Raw genomic sequence first — 23863 nt, forward strand, 5'->3', positions numbered from 1 at the left:
TTCTTCGTCTGAGGTACTTTTCCGCTCTTCTATTTTCACAGCTTTATTTATAGCGTTTTGTTTGGGTGCCGTCGCCAAAGAGACTGAATATCTCAAAAAGCAACGCACTAATTCGCCAACAACATTGGCTTGCTGGCCGCGGAGTGGGACCAGACGATGATTAAAATTGGAAATCGACCGCAGTCGCTAATCTCGGCGTTTGAATGGAGTCTCGCGCGGCGGAGGGGAGGCAGGCGTTTAATAAACAGGTAACATTACACCGCAATGCGCGCCGCGGAAACAGGTTGCATCGAGCACATTGTACGTACATTTGTAAATGTAAGCAAATCGAAAAACGTGAATTGATCAGGAAGAAAGGAGCTCGAACGGATCGGTTTACCTCCGTTTCTTACGAAATTGCGCCAGTTTAATAAAACACTCGACTACTAACCGACTATCCGAAGGACGATCAACTTTTCGATTAGCGACTTGCATGAAAGAGAGAGAGAGAGAGAGAAAGTTGCCCATTCAAACTTTTGGACCGATTCTCGACCGTTCGTCGACTGTGACCGATGACGAACGGCGGCAAAAACAGGAAAGAAAATACAAAGCGAACCCGATATAGTAAGCCAGGATCTCGGCGCTCACACGTCGAACGTGATTTTGCGGTAGATTTTCCATTTCGCCGCTGACGACGGCAAGGCCACGGTTAAAACCCTCATTATCGTCTTCCAATATGACGCGAACGCGCCGATTCTCCGTGGTGCTCATAAGAAAACGTGCGCGGGGCATATCTGCGTCCCTGACGAGAGCCTCGTGTCTGAACTCTCTTCATCTCTCTCTCTCTCTCTCTTTCTCTGGGTCGCTCGGGCTTTCTCATATTTACTCGTACCGTCCCTTCGTCCCTCACGCTCCCTGATGCTAACTCCCTACCAGAGGATCGCGCGCCGATCCCGTCTCCCCTACTACCGTCGTCGACGGTCCTCGGTGCGCGTTCGATACACGGAATCGCCTCGTGGTTCTCGGAAGGCAGTAGACTGTCGCCAACCACGCCAGACGGCGCACCGCTCGCACGCTCTCTCTCTCGTTGCGTATTCGCCCACTGGCTCACCCACGGGGACTACCCTCGTCCTCGTCCTCTCGGCCCTCTCCTCCTCCTCTCTCTCTCTTGCTCTCCTCCCTTCTCGCTCTCCGTCCTCTTCTCTTACCCTCCCCTTCACGCCTCTCTCCTCCCGACCACTACTCCATACACTCTGTCTCGCGGCGCGGCTGCGGAGCCAGCCAGCTACACGGGGCCCGTCAGTTACGCAACAATAACAACGCCGTCAGGAGGTGCGTAGCGTCGTGCGGCGCGCGACACCGCAACGCGACACCGTGGATCGTGCGTAGTGTGTGTGTGTGTGTATGTGTGTGGGTGTATGTGTGTGTCGACCGTTGCGTTCGCGAGGAATCACACTTGTTGACAGCAACGCGGGTGAACGCGGGTGAAACGGAGCGACTCGCACGGATTACAAGGGGGGGGAGGGGGGACGGAGAGGAAGAACGTAAGGAAGAAATCTGGAAGTGATCGTCGTCGAGAAAAGTCAACTTTCGCGCGCCAACACCAACTGTGGCAGGCAAAGCGGGATTGACAGGAGTGACTCGAGATCGCGAGCGGGAGAAGAGATCGCGATGATCGAGCGCGATCGAGAGTAACGCGACGCGTGTGACGAGGTGTGAGAAAACGTGTACAAGTGTGCAATCTTTCAGTAAAGACTCGCGGGATCTTTGGAGAACGAGGAGAGACTGTAACGGGAGTGCGACGTCGTCAAGAGTGGAGGATTCGCGCGTGGCACGAAAGGGGAGCAGGAGGAGAATCCGAGGGAATTCCGATCGATCGCGATCGAGAGCGGGAAAGCGTGACTTTGGACGTCGGTCGTTACACGAGGGAAACTTGTATCTCGGCTTCCATCGGATAGAAACCTCAAGATACCGAAGAGATCGCGAAGCCGGGGGATTCGCGAACGTTACCCTCGGATGGAGAACATGCGGAAGTGTCGATCGGCGCGGTGAATCGTTAAGGAGCGTCTCGCGAGCCGTCCTGGATCGAATCGACATTCATCTCCGGCTATCGATCGAATGAATGGAACAGTAGTCAAGTGTTATCACGCGGCGAGTACGAGAGCGACCACGAGGAACAGCAGCGAGAGGTGCGCCGATCGATCGTAGATCAAGCTACGTCGGAATAACATCGAGGCAAAAGTGTTGGACTTTAAAAGTTTGGACGAGCGTCATACGGATCGCCGTCGATCGTCTTGGTAGGGACACGATCTTTGTAGTAAACGAGGTCGCGTCAGTAGATCGGCTACTGATCTCTCTCTCTCTCTCTTGGGAGAGAGACACTCTTGAAGAAGAGAGCACGGCGAGACGCGGCGGGTATCCCCACGGCGACGCGTTTAGGCGCCAATGACGTCACCGTGCGAGTGAGACCGCCGCCGGGGGAATTCGCGGTCGGAGTTTCTCGCCGCGCGCGCGGCACGTTTACGCGTCCCCGACACGGCGAGACGCGAGACGCGAGGCGACACGGCGCGACGCTCTCGGCAGTCAGCAGTGCCGCGATCGCCGGCGATGGTAGTACCAGTGGTGATGGTAGTGGTGACCGCGCGATAGTAGCAGTGTTGATGGTGTACGCTCGACCGTACGAGTGGTTTATTCCTCCTCGTCATCCGTCGTCGTCGTCGTCGTCGTCGTCGTCGTGCCGTGCCTCGCGGTGGGGGTAAGGATACCCCTGTGAAATCCGCGGTGCGCGGGTGGCCGATTATACTTTTCTAACTAACGTATGTCGCTCGTCGTCGGCGGGCAATGACTAACCGCGCGCGGCCGATTACGTTAACGAGAGATATCATATCCGACGACTCGGAGCTGCCGATTCGGAGCTATCACTCGTTGCCCGTTATCATCGTCAGCGCCGGTCGGACGGGATTTGCATAGCAAACAGATTGACGCGCTCGTAGTAAGTGGATAACGAGAAATCGCGCACGTACACCGTATATAGCGCGAGAGATCGTTGGGCGCTTCGTAAGTGTGTGAATATCGCTCAGCGCGTGCGTGCATGCGTGCGTGCATGCGTGCATGCGTGCGTGCGTGCGTGCCGTGCGTGCGTACGACTGGTATCAGCAGGAGGGAGAGAGAAAAAGAGAAGGAGAGAGAGAGAGATAGAGGATACGACGGACGAGGCAAGTGCGGAGCTTAAAATAGAAGAGTGACTTCGGCTTAAGTACGTGGCGGGAGGACGGAGCGAGTAAAACACACGAATCGGAGAAGAGAAGGGTGGATGTTGTGCTCACTTTTTCCCCACCTCCACGTTTCTGTGATACGTTCGAATTCTACGTTTCTCCGTGGGTGAAAGAGGAAACAACGGGAGAGGACGACGAGAATACATATACATACATACATATATATACATATATACAAATATCTCGCGATGGAGTGCGTATTTCTTCTGTGATAATTCGTATAGTGCGTATTGTAGTGGTGGAACGCAAGAAAAGGGTGATCTCGTGTCTCACCGCGCGCGCAAGATTCTTTTTCTCTTTTCCCGCCCGTGTGGTTGGAAAAAAAGAAAAAAAAACAGGAGAGAGAGGATTCAAGTCGATCTTCGCGCGGTAGAGAGATCGCGCCTCCAGCAAGCCGAGCGCTCGCCCATCAGGAAAGGAGGCGTCGGCTCGCTCTCTGTCCCACGCGATGGATCGTGACTCGCGTTCGTATTCCTGCGGAGGCTGCGAGAGGACCGCCGCCGAGGGCCGAGCTATGCCGATGGAGTAACAAGTGAGCGGCGAAGCGGCGTTGCCATGACGACAGGTGAACCATGAGTCTCTCTCTCTCTCTCTTTCTCTCTTCCCCCCGTAGTTCTCTCCTCCTCGCCTCATCCTCCTCTCTCTCTTCCGCGACCTCCTCACTATCAGTCCTCTCTTCTCTCTCTCTCTCTCTCTCTCTCGTTCCATAGTCACTCTTCGCGCAGCATGTTTGTTGTCCCTCTTTTCCTCTGACCCCATATACTCGCGAGATATGATGCGACAACATTGCCTCTGTCTTTCTCGCCTCTCTCCTTTATCTCTCTCTCTCCTGCTCTCTCGTGCATTGTGACCATGCTCTCCGATCTCGATCCTCCTCTCCTGGTTCGTCATTCCACTATCTCTCTCTCTCTCTCTCTCTCTCTCTCTCTCTTTCTCTCTCTCTTTATCGCTTCTCTTTCTCCCTCTCGACGCTCACTACTTCGTTCTCCTTTTTCGGTCGCTCCCTTCCTTCTCTGCGGTCTCATCGCTTCGATACATCGACGTGTTTTCGTGATACTCGGAAAGCTGAGTGATCATGAAAGAGAAACAGGAGAACGAGACGGAGAGAAATGATTGGATTCTTTCTTGACCAGAGTTTCGTACATTGTGAACGGTGTTACGATCGCGTTGTAAAAATTTACGAGGGATGCTGCGGTCGTTACGTCAAGCCCTCCTCCGTGTCAGCATTTTGTTGGCTCCTCTATTCGCTTTCCCCTCTTCTTTTTACAAACCGGACCGCGTGCGAGCATCGCGTATATGCGATCATAGTAATTTCAGCCTTCAATCGTGCGTGCGCGCGCGCAATACGTGCCTATATATGCGCATTGCGCATAGGTATCTTACGATATTCATTTACGATCCTTACGACGACTTTACTTTATCCGAAAGGCTTTTTTTGTCACGCTGTCATGTTTTCCAATATAAAGAGAGGGAGATACACAGATAATGACAGCAATCGTTTAACATTATCGCTGACTAACGTTTCTATCCTTGAAAGTACAACGCAGTCTTAGTCTTTATATACTTACAACCGCGCTTTATTTTTAACTCGCTAAACAGACACGTGAGAAATGATATTGCACGTTTGTATGAAATAAAATTTTTATATAAAATCTAACAATAGTATTATAAATGAATGAATGAAGAGGAATGAAAATTGTTCACATGGCAATTTCCTAGATATTCGTTATATCTTTTTTTTCCTAGATTTCCAGTAGATTCTTTCAAATTAGTAGGAACAAAATTAGTAGGAAAATTTCATGCAACTGAAGCTTAATCGAAAAGAAGTAATTTCGAAACACCCGTTAGATTGTGAAGAATCAGCACGCAAATTAAAGCCGTAAATAACCGGCAAGTTATAATTAATCGTTGGTCGGTATTTCTCCAGTATCGCTGGTCGACCACCTCTGGTCAAACAAGTACATGTGAACTTCAAGAGAGATAGTCTGTACGACAAAGTTGCAGAGCGGGTAGATGGCGAGAGAACAATTTTTGAACTGCACACTGACAGATATAATAAGCTTCTCCCTCTCTTTCTCTTCCCTTCTTCTCGTTTTTCTGCTCCGAAAAATTCTTCTTTATAGGAATTTCCCCCCCATATTAGCTTAATTTATTTAAATGCATAGCAGACAGTTATAAAACCACGAAAACGGAAATCAAAGTAATTATTTTCTCTCTTCTATTCACGTATTTATACCAACTGTAAAAGATGTAATTCGAATTATTATTATAAATGATTTTTTACTTTATACAAAAAATCATTATTCATGAAGCTGTTCCGATCGTTTTTATCTAATTCTTACATATATTTTTTTAAATGAATATTTGTCTTGCGAATGTTACATCTAGATGCGTAAATACTGAAGCTATATAAAGTATTCAAAGAAAATTATTGAGTACTTTCTAATAGCCAAGCATCGATGAGCATGCTTCTTTAAGTAATCGCTCCGCACTCACGCACGCACTCACGCACGCCACGTCCGTTGGTCGAGCGGCGTTGGATGACGCCGTTTTAGCATGCTTAGCGCGTAGGCCACGCGATATTCCAAGTACGCTGGGCTATTTTCATGCTACGCCAAGAAGACACGGAGAACGAGCGAGCGAGCTCCGCGAGTATAAGGCGCGTATCTTTCTATGCCTACAGCGACGACACGACGACGCGACGACGCGACGACGAAACGACAGCGACCTACGGCCAAGCCGTATAAAGCCGGAATCAGCCGGACTGCGAGTGGGATCGTCTCGGAATTTCTCTCGATTTGTCGTCTATTCGTGGAAAGGACTCCCAGGCCCGGAGAATTGTAAGCCCCGAGAGATTCAGACTTACAGCGCGAGGTGCCTCCATTCGTGGATATTTCTATCGGCGAACAATAATTCGAATGTTATGCAAACTCCATTTTCAAATCATTCGGGAAGCATTTGGTCGAGCAGTGCGATTCATATTAGAACAGTCAGCGCTTAAAATAAATCTTTGAGATAGCTATTCATCTAACGGTAAGAGATATTGTCTTAATTTCGAGAACCCAGAGAACATTCCTTGTCTGCGAAGAGTACTTGTATAATGAAAACGGAACAGAATGAGACTCGAGGATGAGTAGTCGCTATAATGCTTCACATTTCTTTGAAACAAGCATAAACATGCGATGAACTTGGCGGCTGTTTTGTGTATAAACAATAGCACGCGAAGATGATAGTACAAGTTCGTGAAACAAGTTAAAGAAACGTAAAATGAAGGAGAATTATATTCTGTAAACATACGTATTCTGTTACGTTTTAAAATAATCGACAAGTGACGCTATAAATGTTAATTTTTCACAAAAAATGTCATTTATATATTTTCTCGGGAGTCTATCAATTGGAAAGTCACCTAGTTGCAGAAGCACATGGAACGATCAATTTAAAACCTAAACCTTGGGTTTTGCTAAAATATCTACAAATTCAGCTAGTTACAGGTCTGAAAAATAATTTTGTTAGACCAATAAAATAATTGTGTATGTAATAATTGCGTGATGCACAAGTTGATTGCAAGAATGTCAAGTTCCTTTGCAACTCCTTTACATTTTTGTCCATTATACTTGACCTACACAATTATTTTAATAACTCAACACAATTATTTTTAGATATGTATTTAGCCAAAATTTTTGAAATACTTTAGTAAAATTGTTCTATCCGTGAACTTAAAACGCATTATAAAAATTAAAAAATTATCAAAAAATTGAAAATTTTCGAAACTATTTTTACATTATTTTTTCTAATTACAAATATGAAAAATGATGACGAATATAGTAGCAATTCGTCATATATAACGCGCAATGTAAACACGATTACGATCACAAAAGTTTTAATTACAAGAGTATCGATTGCGTAGATAACACCGCGATAACTTCTGTTATCAGCTCGCTATGATTCTCCTTTCAGATAACTTATAGAGAATACAGTAACTCGAATGTAAGCGGAATTCTCCTGGTTTACTAGGAATTTCTAACTTTATACAAGAATATGGAGATGTTAAGCGTTGGATCATTCATCAGCCGACGGGAATCTCCACTGATTTGTGTGGAATCTCGTACTACGCATAAATCTGTCAAAGGAATTCGATATGTCGCGATATCAAGCACGTATTTATGCGGAAGAGATCAGCTGTTGACGATTAACACCTTTCGTGGAATCGCTTTTCGTCATCATTTAATTTTTTTTTTTGCTTAGTTTCTTGTGAAATTGCGATGCAAATAACGACGCCAATTGCAAAAAATATAAAAATGCTTTATGAAACGATGCAAGACGTTCAATCTGTGAACGTGTTGCGTGTAAAAAATATGATAGAAAATTTTTTATAAATATTTAATCGTCTATTCCCTGTTTTTATCAATGCAGATTAACTTTAATTTCGGTCTAACTTATATCTTTTTCTAATTCTACAATAAAAAGGAAAAGATAAAGAGTAAATTAAATCGTGATGAAAGTTAATCTACGTTGATAGACATTAATAATAAATTTATTGTGAATTTTATTTCCAATTACTAGAAATATGTGTAAACGTGTATGTATGTGTATATATATATTATACACACACTCACACACACACATACACACGTACATAACTCTCGCTTAAATCAAGCTATATATGATTATGGGATAATCGATGTCAGTGATCATTGGCTTTTCCAAAATAGAATTACGAGATCAAATGGAAAACTCATGTTTCGCGGCGCAAACATCCACGGGTTAAAATATCTCGCGAAAAGCGGCGGTCACACGTGATACAATGGAATTTACTTTACTCGCTATCTAAATTTACTTTAACTGTCCGTGCACCCCCATAAATCCACCGAACTTCATTACGCTCGCTCGGCGATACTATAAACCCGTTACGGTCTTGTAATAAGTTTAAAAGGATTGTACGACACTCACCCATTCACGCTGGACGTATCCTCAGAGATTTTAATTGCCACCATGTGATCTCTCGAACTTGACTCCTTCATTGAACAGCGAATGGAAATAATTTCATTACCTACACATATTATTATTATTGTTATTATTATTATTGTTGTTGTTGTTATTATATGTATATACGCTATGTTGTGAATAACGATAACGGAATATGACGGAATATGACGGAATATGACGGATGACTTTCTATAAAATTAAGAAAAAGAGAAATCGATTTTATCTTTAGTGATTTTATCTTAAGGAATTAATCTTCGAAATCAATTTTTGACGACAGTCGAATACTGTATATTAATTTATATTTAATCTTGCCTACTAGTAGTAAGATTTAAATCACTCGTCAATTTCAAGCTAAACGAAAATTCCGAGTCCTTTGACGTACGGTAAATTGACGGCGGGCATTGATAATCGAAGAGATACAGTTATACTATATCACGTTCCACATCGATCGTGACATGAAGATCAGCAATTGAGGCTACCACGATTAATTGTAGCCAGCTTATCGTATTCTTTCAACTAGCATTAATAACCGTTTCTCGCACGTTTGTTTTCGCGGAAAAGAAGCCACAAGAGATACGGTACCATCACTCGCGTCGAAACCGGAAGAATTACGTTATTTACTCGGTAAATACTCGTTCTAATTTTTAGAAATATTCACGGTATAATATACGTTAAATTCCGTTCTCACACGGATCGTCGATTGATGATCTTCGGTGAATTTGCAATTCATAGAGATACGTAATATTTGTTGTAACGAGACGACGCTCAAAGCTCAAATACGAAGAATTCGCTATTATATAGATTTATGCGCCATGCGTCATAAACACACACAAAAGCCTATTGGCGATAACGGCACTCGTCAGTGATAGAATCTAATTAAACGAATCGGAAGGTAAATATGAAGTCATATTGTTTGCACGACTGACAGCAATACTCGAATGACTCAATTGTCGGGTCATTTTCAATTAAAATCTAGAGTACTGCGAGAGCATATCTATTTTATGCCATTCTTTAGTGTTGAATTATATCAGATTTTTATCGACTACACGAAGTTGTGACGATCAAGATAACGTGCAAGTTAGATGATGTAATGACAGAGAATGAAGAGGGCAAGATTAAAATCTCGAGCGTTGATTCGCTTTCCCTCGCATTACTCGCAAAATACATAATCGAGTGAAAGTTTAGCCCTACATTACTCGCGTGATTTTTTTTAACGTAATTATTCGCGCAGAATTTCTGACACTCTTCTCTCTTTCACATATATTTCAATTTCATTGTTCTCTTTAATGATTAAAATTAAATAAATATTGATAATATTTTATACTTTATACAAAAATAAATGCAAACAAAATTGTTCAATTGAGAAACAATTGCGCTAAATACAATATAATAATGTGAATACTTAGCGTTCATACGTTTAACGAATTTATTTAAAGCGGGGAATCTCTATGGCGTAATCATTTCATAATAGAACAAGAAAAATACTTGATGCGAGTAATGAAGTGTTAATGATATTCCACAGAAATTAAGATTACACGAACGTTACACCATGTTTTTAACATCGGAAGTACTGAGCGGTCATTATTGACCACTCTGTTTTTTCTTTTCTATTTTTTGTAGTTTCTATTTTTAGGTTAATAATTGCGTTTCTTGTATAATAGATAGGATTCCACAATTTTTTGACTTTTCAAGAATTATGTCCTTTATACAGAAATATTTGACTTTTTATTACATTCTATATTTTTATGATAATTTATTCTTTTTAAAATATAAAATTGAGATAAAAGATCGAATAGATAGAATGAAATTTAAAAAATTGTGGAAAACGAAAGAGAAAGAAAGAGTATCTATACGTGTTGCATGCGTGTGAATGTATATATCCGCGAAGGGAGAAAAACATTCGTTCATATCATCAGTTCAGTCTCGAAGAGAGTCTCCTTTCTTTGGGAGGAAGCATCAAGGGGAGGGTGGGGCAAAGGAGGGATTCCGTGGATAGGCGGCCGTGAACGTCCTAGGGCACGTAGACGCACGGCGGGGTGCGTGACCCAATCACCCGTTCACCGGCAGCGAGCGAGCGGAGCAGCGTGGATTCGTGTCGAGTCTCTCCGTCGGCGCGGCGCGAGGTGGGGGACTATCGCGCGGAGTGCGGAGTACGGTAGCGCGCGCGCAGAGTGTCGAGCGGAATCCCCGAGCGCGTGAGCGAGCGAGATCGTTCCGTGTTGTTTGCAATGTGTGTGTGTGTGTGTGTGTGTGTATGTGTGCGGCTGTGTGCGTCAGGACAGTAGTGGCCGTGCGAAGGCCGACGGTAGGGGAGAGTTGTGCTCCATCAGACGCAAGCAGGCGACTGATGGGCGCGGGAAGGGAAAGGTAGGGAATGCCGCTTCTTCGTCAGACGCGCGCGGCGCGGCGCGGTGCGGCGTGGCGTGGCGTGGCGACGCGGCGACGCGGCGACGGCGGCGGTGGCTCGGGTTGCGCGCGTGACTCACTTGCACATCGCGGGAATCTCCCGCTTCCTCGCCGATGGCAGCACCGTACGACCCCCGAGAGGCCACCGCGTGCATTGCATACGAGTATACAGTCAGACGAAGGAGAGGCGGCGGCGGTGACGGCAGCGGCCACCGCATGATCAGAGAGTTCATCCGGTGCAACGACGCGCGCTTGGCCGCCACACAGATCCGCTACACGATACACCAGTGTTTCCCAACTTCGCTTCCGCAGCGACAGACTTTTGATGTGATCTAATTTCCATAGGAGGATCGTAACGCGCAATAACAATCGTTAATTCGATTATAATTCCAATACTTCAGATGGAAACGAGATAGATTAATTAATTGAAAGCAAAATAGCAATGCGTGCTAATCATTAGAGTTTTACAAAAACCCTCTGATGTGATTTAATTTCTATAGAAATATCTTGTAACATATAACAATAATCGATGATGATTGTAATAGTTCAGGTGAAAACGAGATAGTCTAATTAATTGAAAGCAGATTGGCAATGCGTGTTAACGAATTAAAATTTGATAGATTACTGAAATTTCTTGCACATTTTTTTATCACCTCCTAAGTTTTTCTCAATATTGCTTCCGTAGCGACATACTGCTGATGTAATCTAATTTCCAGGAAGATCTCTCTCTCTCTCTCGTAATGTATGATAATAATTTCCAACACTTTACATGGAAAAGAGGTAGTTTAGTTTTTTTTAAATCATAATCTGCAAGTATCTTGATTACATCATTTTAAAGTTGTAAAATATTACAGTCTATACACTGAATGTATTTCAATGTGAAAGAAGAGATTCATTTACAAATAGTTCACATAAGAGAAATACTGCGCATCACTGATTTGATTTACGCAAAATGCTGCATTGAGTGGACGTTAATTGGACGACATATTTCGTCCATCTGGCACACACACAATCTGGCAATAAAACCATGATAAATAAATATGTTGTTTGCGTACGTTAAAATACTACTAACAAACAGTTAAAATTATCGACGCTGCATTGAATGACTATGCCGAAACAACACACTGTCCGTGCTATAAAAAGAAACATTCTACCGTTATCGATTATCGCATCAGTTAAATTAAACTTCACCTCGTACCGGCAGAAAAGAATCGGACAGCTATCGTAGCTTAAGCAAAATTAATGAACGAGCGGGGAACTGACCCGAGGTCTGACTCAGAATCAACAAAATGCCTTGAGGTTTCAGCGCGTTCGTTTCTCTTACGTATTGAAGAATTCCCACTAGAGTTCGTCACGTTAAATATTTAAAAGCTCGCGGCATTGCCAAAATTATCTCGCTTCTTCCTCGAGGCGAGGAATTGAGGGATCGGCGATCTCTCGCCGGCGAAAGTCGTGAAACGATGCAGCCGGTTTCTGCAATCCAGTGTTTGATAACGCTTTCGAGATCACTGATTCACGTATGACGGAATTCCGAGTATTCGCTGACTTTGTATACAGGTGCGGAGAAGTTGTCGTCGTAGTTGTATGATAACCATGAGAATGGCGCAATGCCATTCAAGCCTGATTTCCCGTTTATCAATTGAGCCAGATAAGAACGAGCTACACGGGCTTCTTATGTTTTGCGCGATAATTAATCGATTAGTCGTGGTCGCGTTTTCCTGCTTAACTACGCACTATGCATGATTGATAAGTGTTATGTACGCGTCAGTAATGTAGCATGATTTAAATCGCGTATTTAAAAAAAAACTGATATAATAATAAAAACAAAGTATTAATAGAAAAATCATTGAAATCTAACAGAAAATCTTGACTTAATACTATAAAAAATTATAAGTACCAGTACAGGTTTCTTGCTCACTAAAAGAATCAATTAAATTACTATAAAAATAAAGAGAGACTTTGAGAAAAAAAAACTAAATATTTCATCAGCATAAAGGACATAATTATTGAAAAGTAAAAAATTTCAGAATTCCACATTTTAAGAAATTAATATTAATTTAAAAAAAAATAGAAACAGCTAATAATGATTGATAACCGTTTGATATTTTTAATGTTAAAAACTCAATTTAATTAAGACAAAATGCAAAAACTTTTATTAGGAATTTCAAAAGACTAATCGCAAATTTTTTATGTAGCCGCTAAAATTGTCAGAATTCGGTGACGTGTGATTTATCACTTTTTGCAACGTATCAAGACGAAAGATAAATTTGTGAATATTTCAAACGATAAAGCACTAATTGAGAATCAGACGTAAATAAGTGCGAAAATTGAGGCATGACGGGATTAAGCTGCGGTCAGTTGAACGAGCGTTTAACATGTCTGACGCGTCCGGCATAAAACGATTAACGAATTGTCAGGTCCATATAACGTGTGGTGGCATGATGTACGTTGTACGACGTGTGGCAGACTGAACGAACTATTCATAGGTTGCAATTGGTCGTTTGTACGAGTTTACGCTTCGCCTCTTCGAACTCTCACTCAGGATTAAGCCAATATACGAAACAATATCTACGACTTGCATTCTTACTTACATCCATTTACTTAATTTGCGTTCCTATTTTGTATTTAATCGTTTAAATTTTAAAGAAAAAAAGATTGAAATAATTTTAATTAAAATATCTTATATACTGTTTTAATTAAAACTTATATATGATTATTGAAACTTATTTGCAATTTTGATTATATAACATAATTTTATGCAAATTTTTATGTTACATTTAAAAAAGGTGCTTATAAAAACTTGCCTATTAACCTTAATGGATGAGAGAAATTGAGAAACTCATGCTTCATTTTTCTCTAATACAAATACGATCGTGAATCGTATAAATTTGTCTTATGTTTGCATCTTAGTTGGCCAAACATGGCGACATGCAACGAGAGTTATCTTCGCGCGCGCACACCCGCTATTGCATCGTCAAGAGAGGAGCCCGAGGTCAGGGAGCGAGCTATCAAGATAGAGGGCAAACAATAATAACACTAATACATCAATAAAGTATTCCCGAGACTCCCGTAGCTGAAGCTTCTATATCGGGCTTTTACTCGAATTGGGGAAAACGACGTGGGCGAGATCGCTAAACTCGGCGATCGAAAGTCCGAAAATAAAACTTTACGGCGAGAGTCCGCAACTAACTTTACGTGCACAGTGGTACATAGAAAACCTCACGTCTTCTCTGACGTGCCGATGATCGATCTAAAATAAAATGATTGAGACAATTTTATTTTAAGTTAATTCCCTTTTATTTCCAAGAATTTTATTTTCGGAACTTTATCGGTATGATTGACGATCTTTCGCTAGATGTGTGACATTTTATAATAAAATTAAAAAGCGGATTTACTGGAGACAAAAATAATTTTCGCATAAAAAGGCATTGTGATTTTCCTTGAGATTTTTGTAGTGCTTGTGAAATGTACGTAATTCCAGATGATAAATAATAAATATCAATGCAAGATAAGATCACATCGATTTTCATTCTTTTATTCCAAGTAAATTGAAATCTTATGATTGTATTTTTTTAAGTATTTTTTTAAGATTCTCTGAAAGCTATAATAAATTCTTATACTTTTTTTATGTAGAAGCTTATCTGGTATTTCATTTTCATTTCTTACGAATTTTTATTGTCTTCCGAAGCAAATTAGGAAATAATTTATTTTAATTCGTGGTTTTAATTTCTCTAATATTCACAAAAAAATTATCAAGCAATAACAGGATACCTACAGTTATTTCGCTTTAGTTTCTCACGGAATTAAACGCGTCCACGGAATTGGAGCGGTTTATTCGTAGAGAAATAACTGCGGCGGTATTTTATACTGCCGAGTATAGTCGACCAAAATCTGCATCTGCGTTTGCTCGAAATGCAAACAAAACGTATCGTGACCCATTTTCGTCGCTCTGCGGACTCCGCGAGTGCATGCGTATTTATTGCGCTGCCATACGCGTTTGCGAAGTATGTATATTCGTTACGAGGCAGCTTACGTGAGTATATGCACGTGTGATGCCCGAATAACTTCAATAACAAGTTGTAATTTCAAGCAAATATTTGAGAGGCCGTTAATTGAATAATCTGAAACTCTCGGGCGATACATCCTCGATGATAATCTCTTCTCTGTTTATCCTTTTTCAATTCATCGATGTTACATCAGCCTCGATTCGGAGCACGCGATACAATTAAAACACGAAGGAAGAATAGCATCTAGCACACTCGCCGATAATTAATTTTAGTATTATGTTGTGTGTTCAATTTGGATAAATTCTCCAACTTTTAATCTCCTCTTACGAATTATAATGCAGCTATTTGTAAGCTATATTGTTAAATTCATAATTTATTATAATGTGAGTGATCACTTCTATAGAAAATGTTCCTTATACTCAGTCGTTAATTTAACTAAAACTGTAAAGTTTAACAAATTAACTCATGAACATGTATTAAATTTGACTAACATTTAGTTTATTATTTACTAAGTGCATACGTTAATATAGAAACTATTTTCTTTGAGAATAATCGTAGAAATGGATTGATTTTGATACATGGAAATTAAAAACAATAATATATTATTTAATTCAAGGAATTGAGTTACTATATATATATTGCTCCTTTAATATTTAACAATGTTAAAACCTCTACTATTTGAATATTTCAACGTGATATTATACACATATCGTCATTATATACACTACTGTTATACAGATACGTTCCTCTTTAAAATCAAATAATAGTATAGTGTACGTGTACATACATACACTGTTACGACACACGGACGCTTTATGTAAATTTACGATAGCGCGTAAATATCACCGGCGATGCGATGATTCAGTTTCCTCGTGCACCAACTCTTAGATCGGTTCGCAATACATAAAACATCCTGTGATAATAACGCGTAGATATCGCGCGTTCGAGAATGTAGGATTGAGCGAATAAGAATGACTTTGACAGTAAAGAGCGCGCCATCGTCACTTCATTCATCACTGCAGCCGGAGAAGAGCTAATGAAATCCACCTAAGTGTCTTGCGTCACGCGTATCCTCCCACGACGTGTCTGCTCATAAAGGAGTGTTTTTATTCACGGATCGACGTATTGTGCTTGCGTGTGCGTCGTAAACTTTGCAGCCACAACTGCAATTAACGCGATTCATCTTCGTTCGACCGTTTTCGCCAATCAGACGAGCAATTTATTTTCGTTTCTATATAAATGCAGATTAACTTTAAATCACACAATCAATTTAATTTTTTTTATCTTCTTTTAATTCTAAAAAGATAAAGTAAATTAAACTGAGATTAAAGTTAATCTGCGTGTATAGAGTTTATCTACATTTATAGAAATGGATCTTAGATTGAATAAATAGACATTGATATTACGATAAGATATTATACAAAGATAGAATTATATTAAATTAATGTTCATCTAAAATCTATTGAGATCGATAAAAATAGCTGAAGAATGAACTACACTTTTGTGAAATTTCGCTTGTTGTCTAACCTTAGGTCACTTAAATGATGAGTTATAATATATCGCGCGATACTTTCAATGTCTTTTACGAGAATCAAAACTTTCATGGTGATTTCCTGGTATTCCTTCTCCGAGTGAAGGAAATCACCGCTGCCAAATGGATTGATGTAAGTCTGGCAGTGATTCTCCGCAAGAAATGCCTTCGTGGCGTACGAGATTGGCTCGCGTTCTGCCAGCTCCTCACGCTTCTTTTTTTGTCCTTCTCTGTCTCTCTCTCTCTCTCTCTCTCTCTCTCTCTCGCTCGCTCTCTTTTCTTTCTTTCCCTCTCCCTCTACTTTATTTGCGCATATAAATAGCGCGATCCAAAATTACCGGGTACTTCGGCGAACGGTGCCGCGAAAGTGGAGTCCAAGAAAAGGCCGACGATTTCTGCTAGTTATAAAAATATACGCGAGAACGACGTGGACGCTCGGTTGGCGACGCGCATTCTTCAACGAGGGATACGATGAGAGCAACTATGCAAATGAAAAACGCAAAAAAATATAGAGTTATTCATGAATCTTACTTAAGTCTTTACTACCCGAACTGATGTCAAATATTATGCAAAAACTTATAGCGACTATATAAAAGGAGAGAAACTTTTTTAAGTGAAGAGTAAATAGAAATGAATTATCTAATGGATTATTTAATGTTTTAAGACGCGATAAATTTTTCTCAAAATATTAGAATTAAACAAAATATATTAAATTGTTTGTGAAATTGTTCCTTTGACATAAATTTATTTTTGCATGATTATTGAATATTTTTATTTTAATAGTTATCGATCGATGTAAATTGTATTCATAAAGTAAAATTCAATTGTTTCTCTAAAAATGCTAATACCGATTGCCAAAACGTAATGAAATTTAATTTCTTATAATCAACGATTGTGTTCAATGACGATGGCAATCAAATTTTTGCGGATTGGAAATTGTGGATTTTAAGTGCTTGCAAATATTTATAACTCGATGGGTTAATCAAAAATTTAAAACATAGGTATATACAGAGGAGAGAGAAGATATATATATATATTCGAATAATTTACATAATGACGATACATTGTAAATTTTTTAAAAATTAAAATGTGTGTCGCAATACACTTAAAAAATTATTAATGAGAAAATTTACAAAGAAAAAAAATCAAATCTTTAATAATAATATTTAATGTCTTGAGTAGATATCAAGCTAATTAATTATTTTAGTAATTACATTTCAATTACATTACATTATATGTACTAATTTGAATATTTCATAGAATGAATATAAATTAATTTCAAAATATCTTTATATAACTACGATATAACTACGAAATGCTAATGATATCAGACTAATGACTGTATCAAATTCAAATTGTAATGAAGTGTCAACTGAATGCGACATTTAGATTATCGACCTACATACGATCGATCGCATAATTATTGCATCGAGAAGAAGAGATAAATATGCCGAGAGACTATGATTCTATATAATACCTTCTATATAATACGCTAAATAATTCGTCGTCGATCAGTCGCGCCGGTGAGTAAATACGGAAGGGAAAACTCAGCTTATAAACGAAAATGCAAGCGCAGAGAAGTCTCCTCGCTCGTTCACGTAAATGAACTGTTGTGTATGTGTATGTGTGTGAACTGTTAAACCCGTTCTAAACTTCCGTTTCTGCATCGTCACATTGCTGTATAATTTCGCGGAGATGACCTGTCGCGCTTTGAATATTGAACATGCAGATAATTGCGTTGGAATCTATTTCCGCTTAAAACGTTGCAGATTTTATTAAATGATGTTAATATATAAATATTGTTGAACTTATTTAACGATATAAAATTTAATTTATACATCAGAAATATTTGTTAGAATTTTATCAGAATTAAAAAGCGCTACTTATAAAAAATATTATGATTATCTAGTTAGCGGGCGTTGAAACTACAATGTATCCTGTGATGTGTATATACTACGTGCTAAAAGAAAAGTTAATCTCACAAAGGATGCCTTAAAATAACGCGTAGTTAAAAGCGTGTCTACACCATTAGAGCGGAATCTAATAGAATTGGCGTACCGCAAGATGCGTAATCGAATTTCCTAATTGAATTATTTGCGGAGTTCTTATGTGACCGCCGATATTTTCCCTGTATGTATCATTTTAGATTAACTATTTTTTCGCTGCGAAGAAAAATATCTATTGATTATTATTAGCGATTATTCACGGCCAAGTATTTTCTCAATCGCGAAAGTGTACTGCGAAATATCTGCCAGTTACTTTCCTTGTGCAGAATATATGTATGATAAACTTATATACATATACATATAGACTTCATTTTAATTTAATTTAATTATATGTATGTATATAAAATTGATATATATATATATATATATATAAAATAAATATATGTATATTTGTTATATTTTTATACCGCTCCTCGATATACATATAATCTGAACAAAAATTTTACATTTTTATCTTATACGATAAAATTAATTAATACGAAACTAAATGCGCTGTCATCTACATAGACGTGAAAATAGAATACACCACTCCTGGATATAAATATATCTCCAATATATTATATTTTTTACATACATATATACAATTTTGTGCAATTACGGTTAATTATGATAATGATGGGCAATATCTCGATAAAAAATCGAGATAGGTAACTTTAACGTTCTATTACATTTGATGTCTCGGTCGTGATTCGACGCAATTATTCAGCAAATTAATTCTTACAACTTTTGTGCGTCACGTAATTGTTAGTGCTCACGTAATCGATGGAATAATATAACGCATACCAAACGACTGTCAGTATTTTCTCATCTCACCAAGAGTGCATTAACGCCTTTGTATTTATGAAAACGTCATAAGGCAATTGACACAGTGGACTAGAATTTTCCAATCGGCGTCATCGTGATACTTTACTTGGGGCGACCTCGAACACCTTTCCTTATGTACGATCGTCGTCGCACGCGTGTCACACGATTCCGTCGTCATCGTAAATTCGATGCATTATTAGTGTCGTTACGTAAGGTCACTTTGCACGTAATCAAAAATTTACTCTGTGTCTATTACCTCGGGATTTTTTACGCTTGTTTTTTCCCAACATCAACAGTCACACTATAGCATCCTGTTACAATAGAGATAATCAACAATTAAAATCGGATTAATCGACGCCATGCGCGTTCTCTTCATGGAATAGTCTCAACGATTCGCGCAGAATATTGAGAATCTTTCGTGAATCACCCTCCCCTCTCAACACGGAACATCGTGTACGACGACATTCATTCTCGCATCTGAGTCACCTGAGAACCCACCCGTTCGCCGCGCATGATCTCGCCTTTTCTTTTTCTTCCGACTTTGACAGTCGGCAGTGATTAATAATACCTGGTGCTGCACTGTTTGCAGAGACCCATACTGTGGCGATGACAGACCCACAGCTGACCAATAATAATAACAACAATAACAACAACAACAACAACGATGGCGAGCCAAAGTACCTACACAAGAAATTCAAGAAGATGGCGACGACCGAAGTTACGCCGAAAGTCGTCGAGAAGGAGGGCACGGCAAACAACGTCATTTTTGACGAGGCACCAAAACGAAAGGACGACAATAAGGATGGCAAGGAGTCATCGAAGGAACTCGGCAACAAACTCGAACCTTCGCCGGAGCCGACAGGGGGAGTCGAGCCCATCGCTGAGTCTCGAAAGAGCGGCAGCTACGCGTGTCCTTTCTGCCCGATGACGTGGACCAAGCCGAGTGTCCTTCAAAAGCACATCAGGGCGCACACAAACGAACGACCGTATCCATGCGTACCATGCGGAATTTCCTTCAAGACCAAATCAAATCTGTACAAGCACTGTAGGTCGCGCTCTCATGCACACAAGATGGAGAAAGGAGAGAAGGTACTCTATTGATTAAATTAGTCTAAATAATTTAATGGCCTTTGATAAAATCTTGATATTACATAAAAGAACTAATAAGGTAGTTGCCGATTAATACAGACGTTTAATATTTAATAGGCATTTGTAACTTTCTTATGTTAAATAAATATCATTTAGTTCATTCATTAGGCAATTCAGTATTATAAGTTTTGATATTTAATTAATATGCGACAATCTATAACATTTTTTTCGCAGGTATCTGAGGATTCCGACATAAGTCTATCGGATAGCGCCAGTAATGGTACTGGTACACCACCGCCGCCGCCAGCTTCGACGTCCACAACGGCAACGACGACAGTATCCACTGCTGTAGTAAAGACCGTGAAAACCGGCAAGATCTATAAGCCAAAGTTTCAAGCCCGAACAGCATTACAGTGCGTGAACAGTGACACCGAAACGTCTTCCTTATCGCCCAGTTCTTCTAACAGTTCCTGCTTGTCTTCCTCCACAAATACTTCCACTTCCAATTCTGTTAAACCTAAGGCGGAGCAGCTACAGGAGCATATCGACAAGATTATTACAGACAATCAGGCAATCGTCGATGCAGTGGATCCATGTCTGCACAAACTAATGCATCGCCAACACAGCCTAGTCGAGACAAAACAGTCATTTGAACAGCAGCCGTTAAACTTGTCTTCCGCGGAGGAGATCTTGAACAACAGAAAGCGTTGTTATAGCGATAGTTGTGCTCAGGAAGCGAAAGATGAGCTTCCGGATAGCTCAATCATTAAGGATCTTCTTTTAAAAACTCGCGGTTCTATGAACGGACCAGTACTGGAGACTGCTGTAGAAAATTTTGTCTGTCCCACTTGTAACATCCCCTATACTAGTATAGACAATTTAGAGGCTCACCGCAGATATTACTGTAAAGGTATTGACAATTCTAGAAAAGGAACCGATTATCACGCGGACTTAGAAAAACGAGATTCTGATTTCGATGTAAAATCTGCCGATTATTATAGCACCTTGCAACCGTTACCCTCGCCGGGTCCTCTACTAGGTAACACCAGACTAGTCGACGCGTACGCTCCACCTGCCAAGAAGCAAAGAACGGAAACTGTGCCGACCAGTTTAAGATCGCTAGAGGAGCTCAGCAAGTATCCGCGTCCAAACTCACTACAGATGTTCGGTGGTGAAGTGAGGATTCTCGACAACACGGGCGAAGTAACGAAAACGATGAGGATCGAGCCACGACAGACAAATTCGCCCACGAACGAGCACGTTGTCAATAGCAAGTGCATCAACTCGGAGACGGCATCGATAGTGGTAAAATCGGGACTTCATTCTGGTGGTACCATGATGCATAAACCGCCGGAAATATCGGCTAACACGTCCAATTCCTCCATATCTCTGCCCAACGCACCGAAGATATTGGCGCCCATTATACCAAACATATCAACCCCGAATATAGCGCCTACTATGTCCTGTTATGACTACTTGGAGTCGCACCTCAACCCGCTGACGAGCATCACTGCCTACAATCCGTTGACTTTGCCGCAAGCTGGTATCACAAGTATCCTCCATGGCGGAAAGGTGATACCTTATGTACCTGGTATGCCCGGACCACATACTCTGACTGGTACGCCGACTATAGACATATCTCCGAGTATAACGGCTGGCGAAGCCGGTTATAAAGTGATACCGGGCCTACCGGGCCTACACATGATACCTCAGCCACTCGACCTGGCTAGTTCAGTGAAGATACAACCCAGTACGGTGCCTGGTATGCCCAGTCCATTGTCTGGACATGTTCCTTCCTTGCTAGACCAGCCTCTGGATTTGGCTAGTCCGGCAAAGGAGTCGATGAAGATCAGTTTCAAGACACCTAATGGCGATGGTCTGAAGAGCGGTTTGACCAGTCCCAAAGTTCCTAACGTCAAGGTCGAAACTTCGACAGACAAGTATCGCACGAGGATGCCGTCAACTCTCACCGGTGGAGAGACCGGCAAAGCAGAGCTCGATCGTCATATCAAAAATAATACGGCCGTAAAATACAGGAGTATAGAGAGTCCGCGAGAGAGAAAGGATTTTACATACGACAAGAGTCCAAAGTTGGACAAGACTTTTAGTTATCCAAATGGCGTAGATCCCACAATTTCTTCGAACTCTTACAACAAGATGAGATACTCGCCCAAGACCATTTCGGAAAACAAGAAGAGATCATCGAATTGGGGTGTCAGTGAAGTTGATGCTGGTAGAGCACTCCCAATAGATACGCACACTGCAATCTCTAAGTTAGACTTACCTGTTCACGAGAATGGTCGATTAAAAAATAGTGTCCCTTCGGATACACGTGGATGGATTAAAGTCGCGGACGGATACGGCGCATTCAATGGCGCTAAGATAAAGGCCGACAACGCGTCATCGGTAATACTTGTAAACTTAGATTCTTCCAAGACAGAAGTGCCAACGAAAACTTCCGTAGAATTAATTGTTAAGGACAAACAACCCGAGGCCAAATCGCCGAAGAGCGGCGACGTCGTTAAAGAAACAATTAATGCTAATAAGTTCTTGAGACCCACGTCTCTACCGTTGAAACCCGGCACGTTTACGCCGAAGAAGCATCACGGGATCACGCCTACGGCGAACACGCTTCCTCTCATCAGTCCGGAGACTCCGCGACCCAAGAAGTCGTATGGACAATTATATCTAAATGGGCATGCTTACACATATCTAGGTCTTAAGTGTTCCACCAGGGTGTTTTATTGTACCTTGAATCGACCGCAGCCAATGTATGTCACACAGCAGCACGGTCTGTCGATGTACTCCAATTGGAAGATATGCAAGGAGGCACCACTAGATGTGGACATGGCACACTACGACTCTCGACATAGACCTCTCAATTACACGACCGCTTGGAAGAAACAAGAAGCTATTTTAACTCACTCTTCGCAAAGACCAACCACTCCCACCAGTCCGGACAGTGGATTGGAGAGTGACATGCAGGAGAAGACGAAAAGAGTGAAGATATTTGACGGAGGTTTTGAGAGTAACGAAGATTACACCTATGTGCGCGGAAGAGGTGAGGAATGTTTAAATGTTATTTTTCAAAATAAAACAAAATTTGTACAATCTCCAAATTTGCTTAACGTTCTTATTCTAAAATTAAAATATTATTTTATTTTATTTTATTTTATTATGAAATATAATTTAATAATTTATATTTTTATCTATTAATCTAAATACATAATAAAAACAAACATTTATAAATCAAAACTTATGAAAAGAAGAGCATAAAAACCACCGCACAAGATATTGTTTGTGATATTTAATTATCATTACATTAATAAAACATTAGACGTTTCGGTCACAATCTGGCCATCTTCAGTAAATTCACAATATTCTTAAAACGCAAAATTACATATATCTAACATTAAATTCAACCGTCATGTAATATAACTATGTATAAACGTGTAATGATAATTAAATATCACAAACAATATCTTGTGCGGTGATTTTTATGCTCTTCTTTTCATAACTATTAATCTAATTTATTTCAATTTTTATTACTAAGACTTTACAGCTATAATCTTAATATTGTAAAAATAAATCTTCAATTATTTCATATATTACTTAAGGACGAGGACGTTATGTCTGCGAAGAATGTGGTATTCGTTGTAAAAAACCATCTATGTTGAAGAAACATATCAGAACACATACGGATGTTAGACCGTATACTTGCAAGCATTGTACCTTTAGGTAAGTTGATGCAAATATTACAGCAAGAGAGCAATCATTTAT

At 40.5% G+C, this 23863-nt stretch overlaps 1 protein-coding gene across 1 annotated transcript in view; it reads left to right on the top strand.

Moving 5' to 3' along the window:
• The first annotated feature begins 792 nt into the window (after positions 1–792).
• Positions 793–23863, top strand: part of shn (zinc finger protein schnurri) — a 32024-nt gene continuing 8953 nt past the window's right edge. The window contains exons 1-4 of the mRNA XM_087413765.1: positions 793–3819; positions 19584–20083; positions 20318–23144; positions 23701–23821. Coding sequence (XP_087269891.1) covers positions 3810–3819; positions 19584–20083; positions 20318–23144; positions 23701–23821 — 3458 coding nt within the window. The 5' untranslated portion in view covers positions 793–3809. The remainder of the gene's footprint in view (positions 3820–19583; positions 20084–20317; positions 23145–23700; positions 23822–23863) is intronic.

Source organism: Acromyrmex echinatior, chromosome 15 (assembly GCF_024713525.1).
Source record: "Acromyrmex echinatior isolate Ae372 chromosome 15, ASM2471352v2, whole genome shotgun sequence".
Taxonomy (NCBI): domain Eukaryota; kingdom Metazoa; phylum Arthropoda; class Insecta; order Hymenoptera; family Formicidae; genus Acromyrmex; species Acromyrmex echinatior.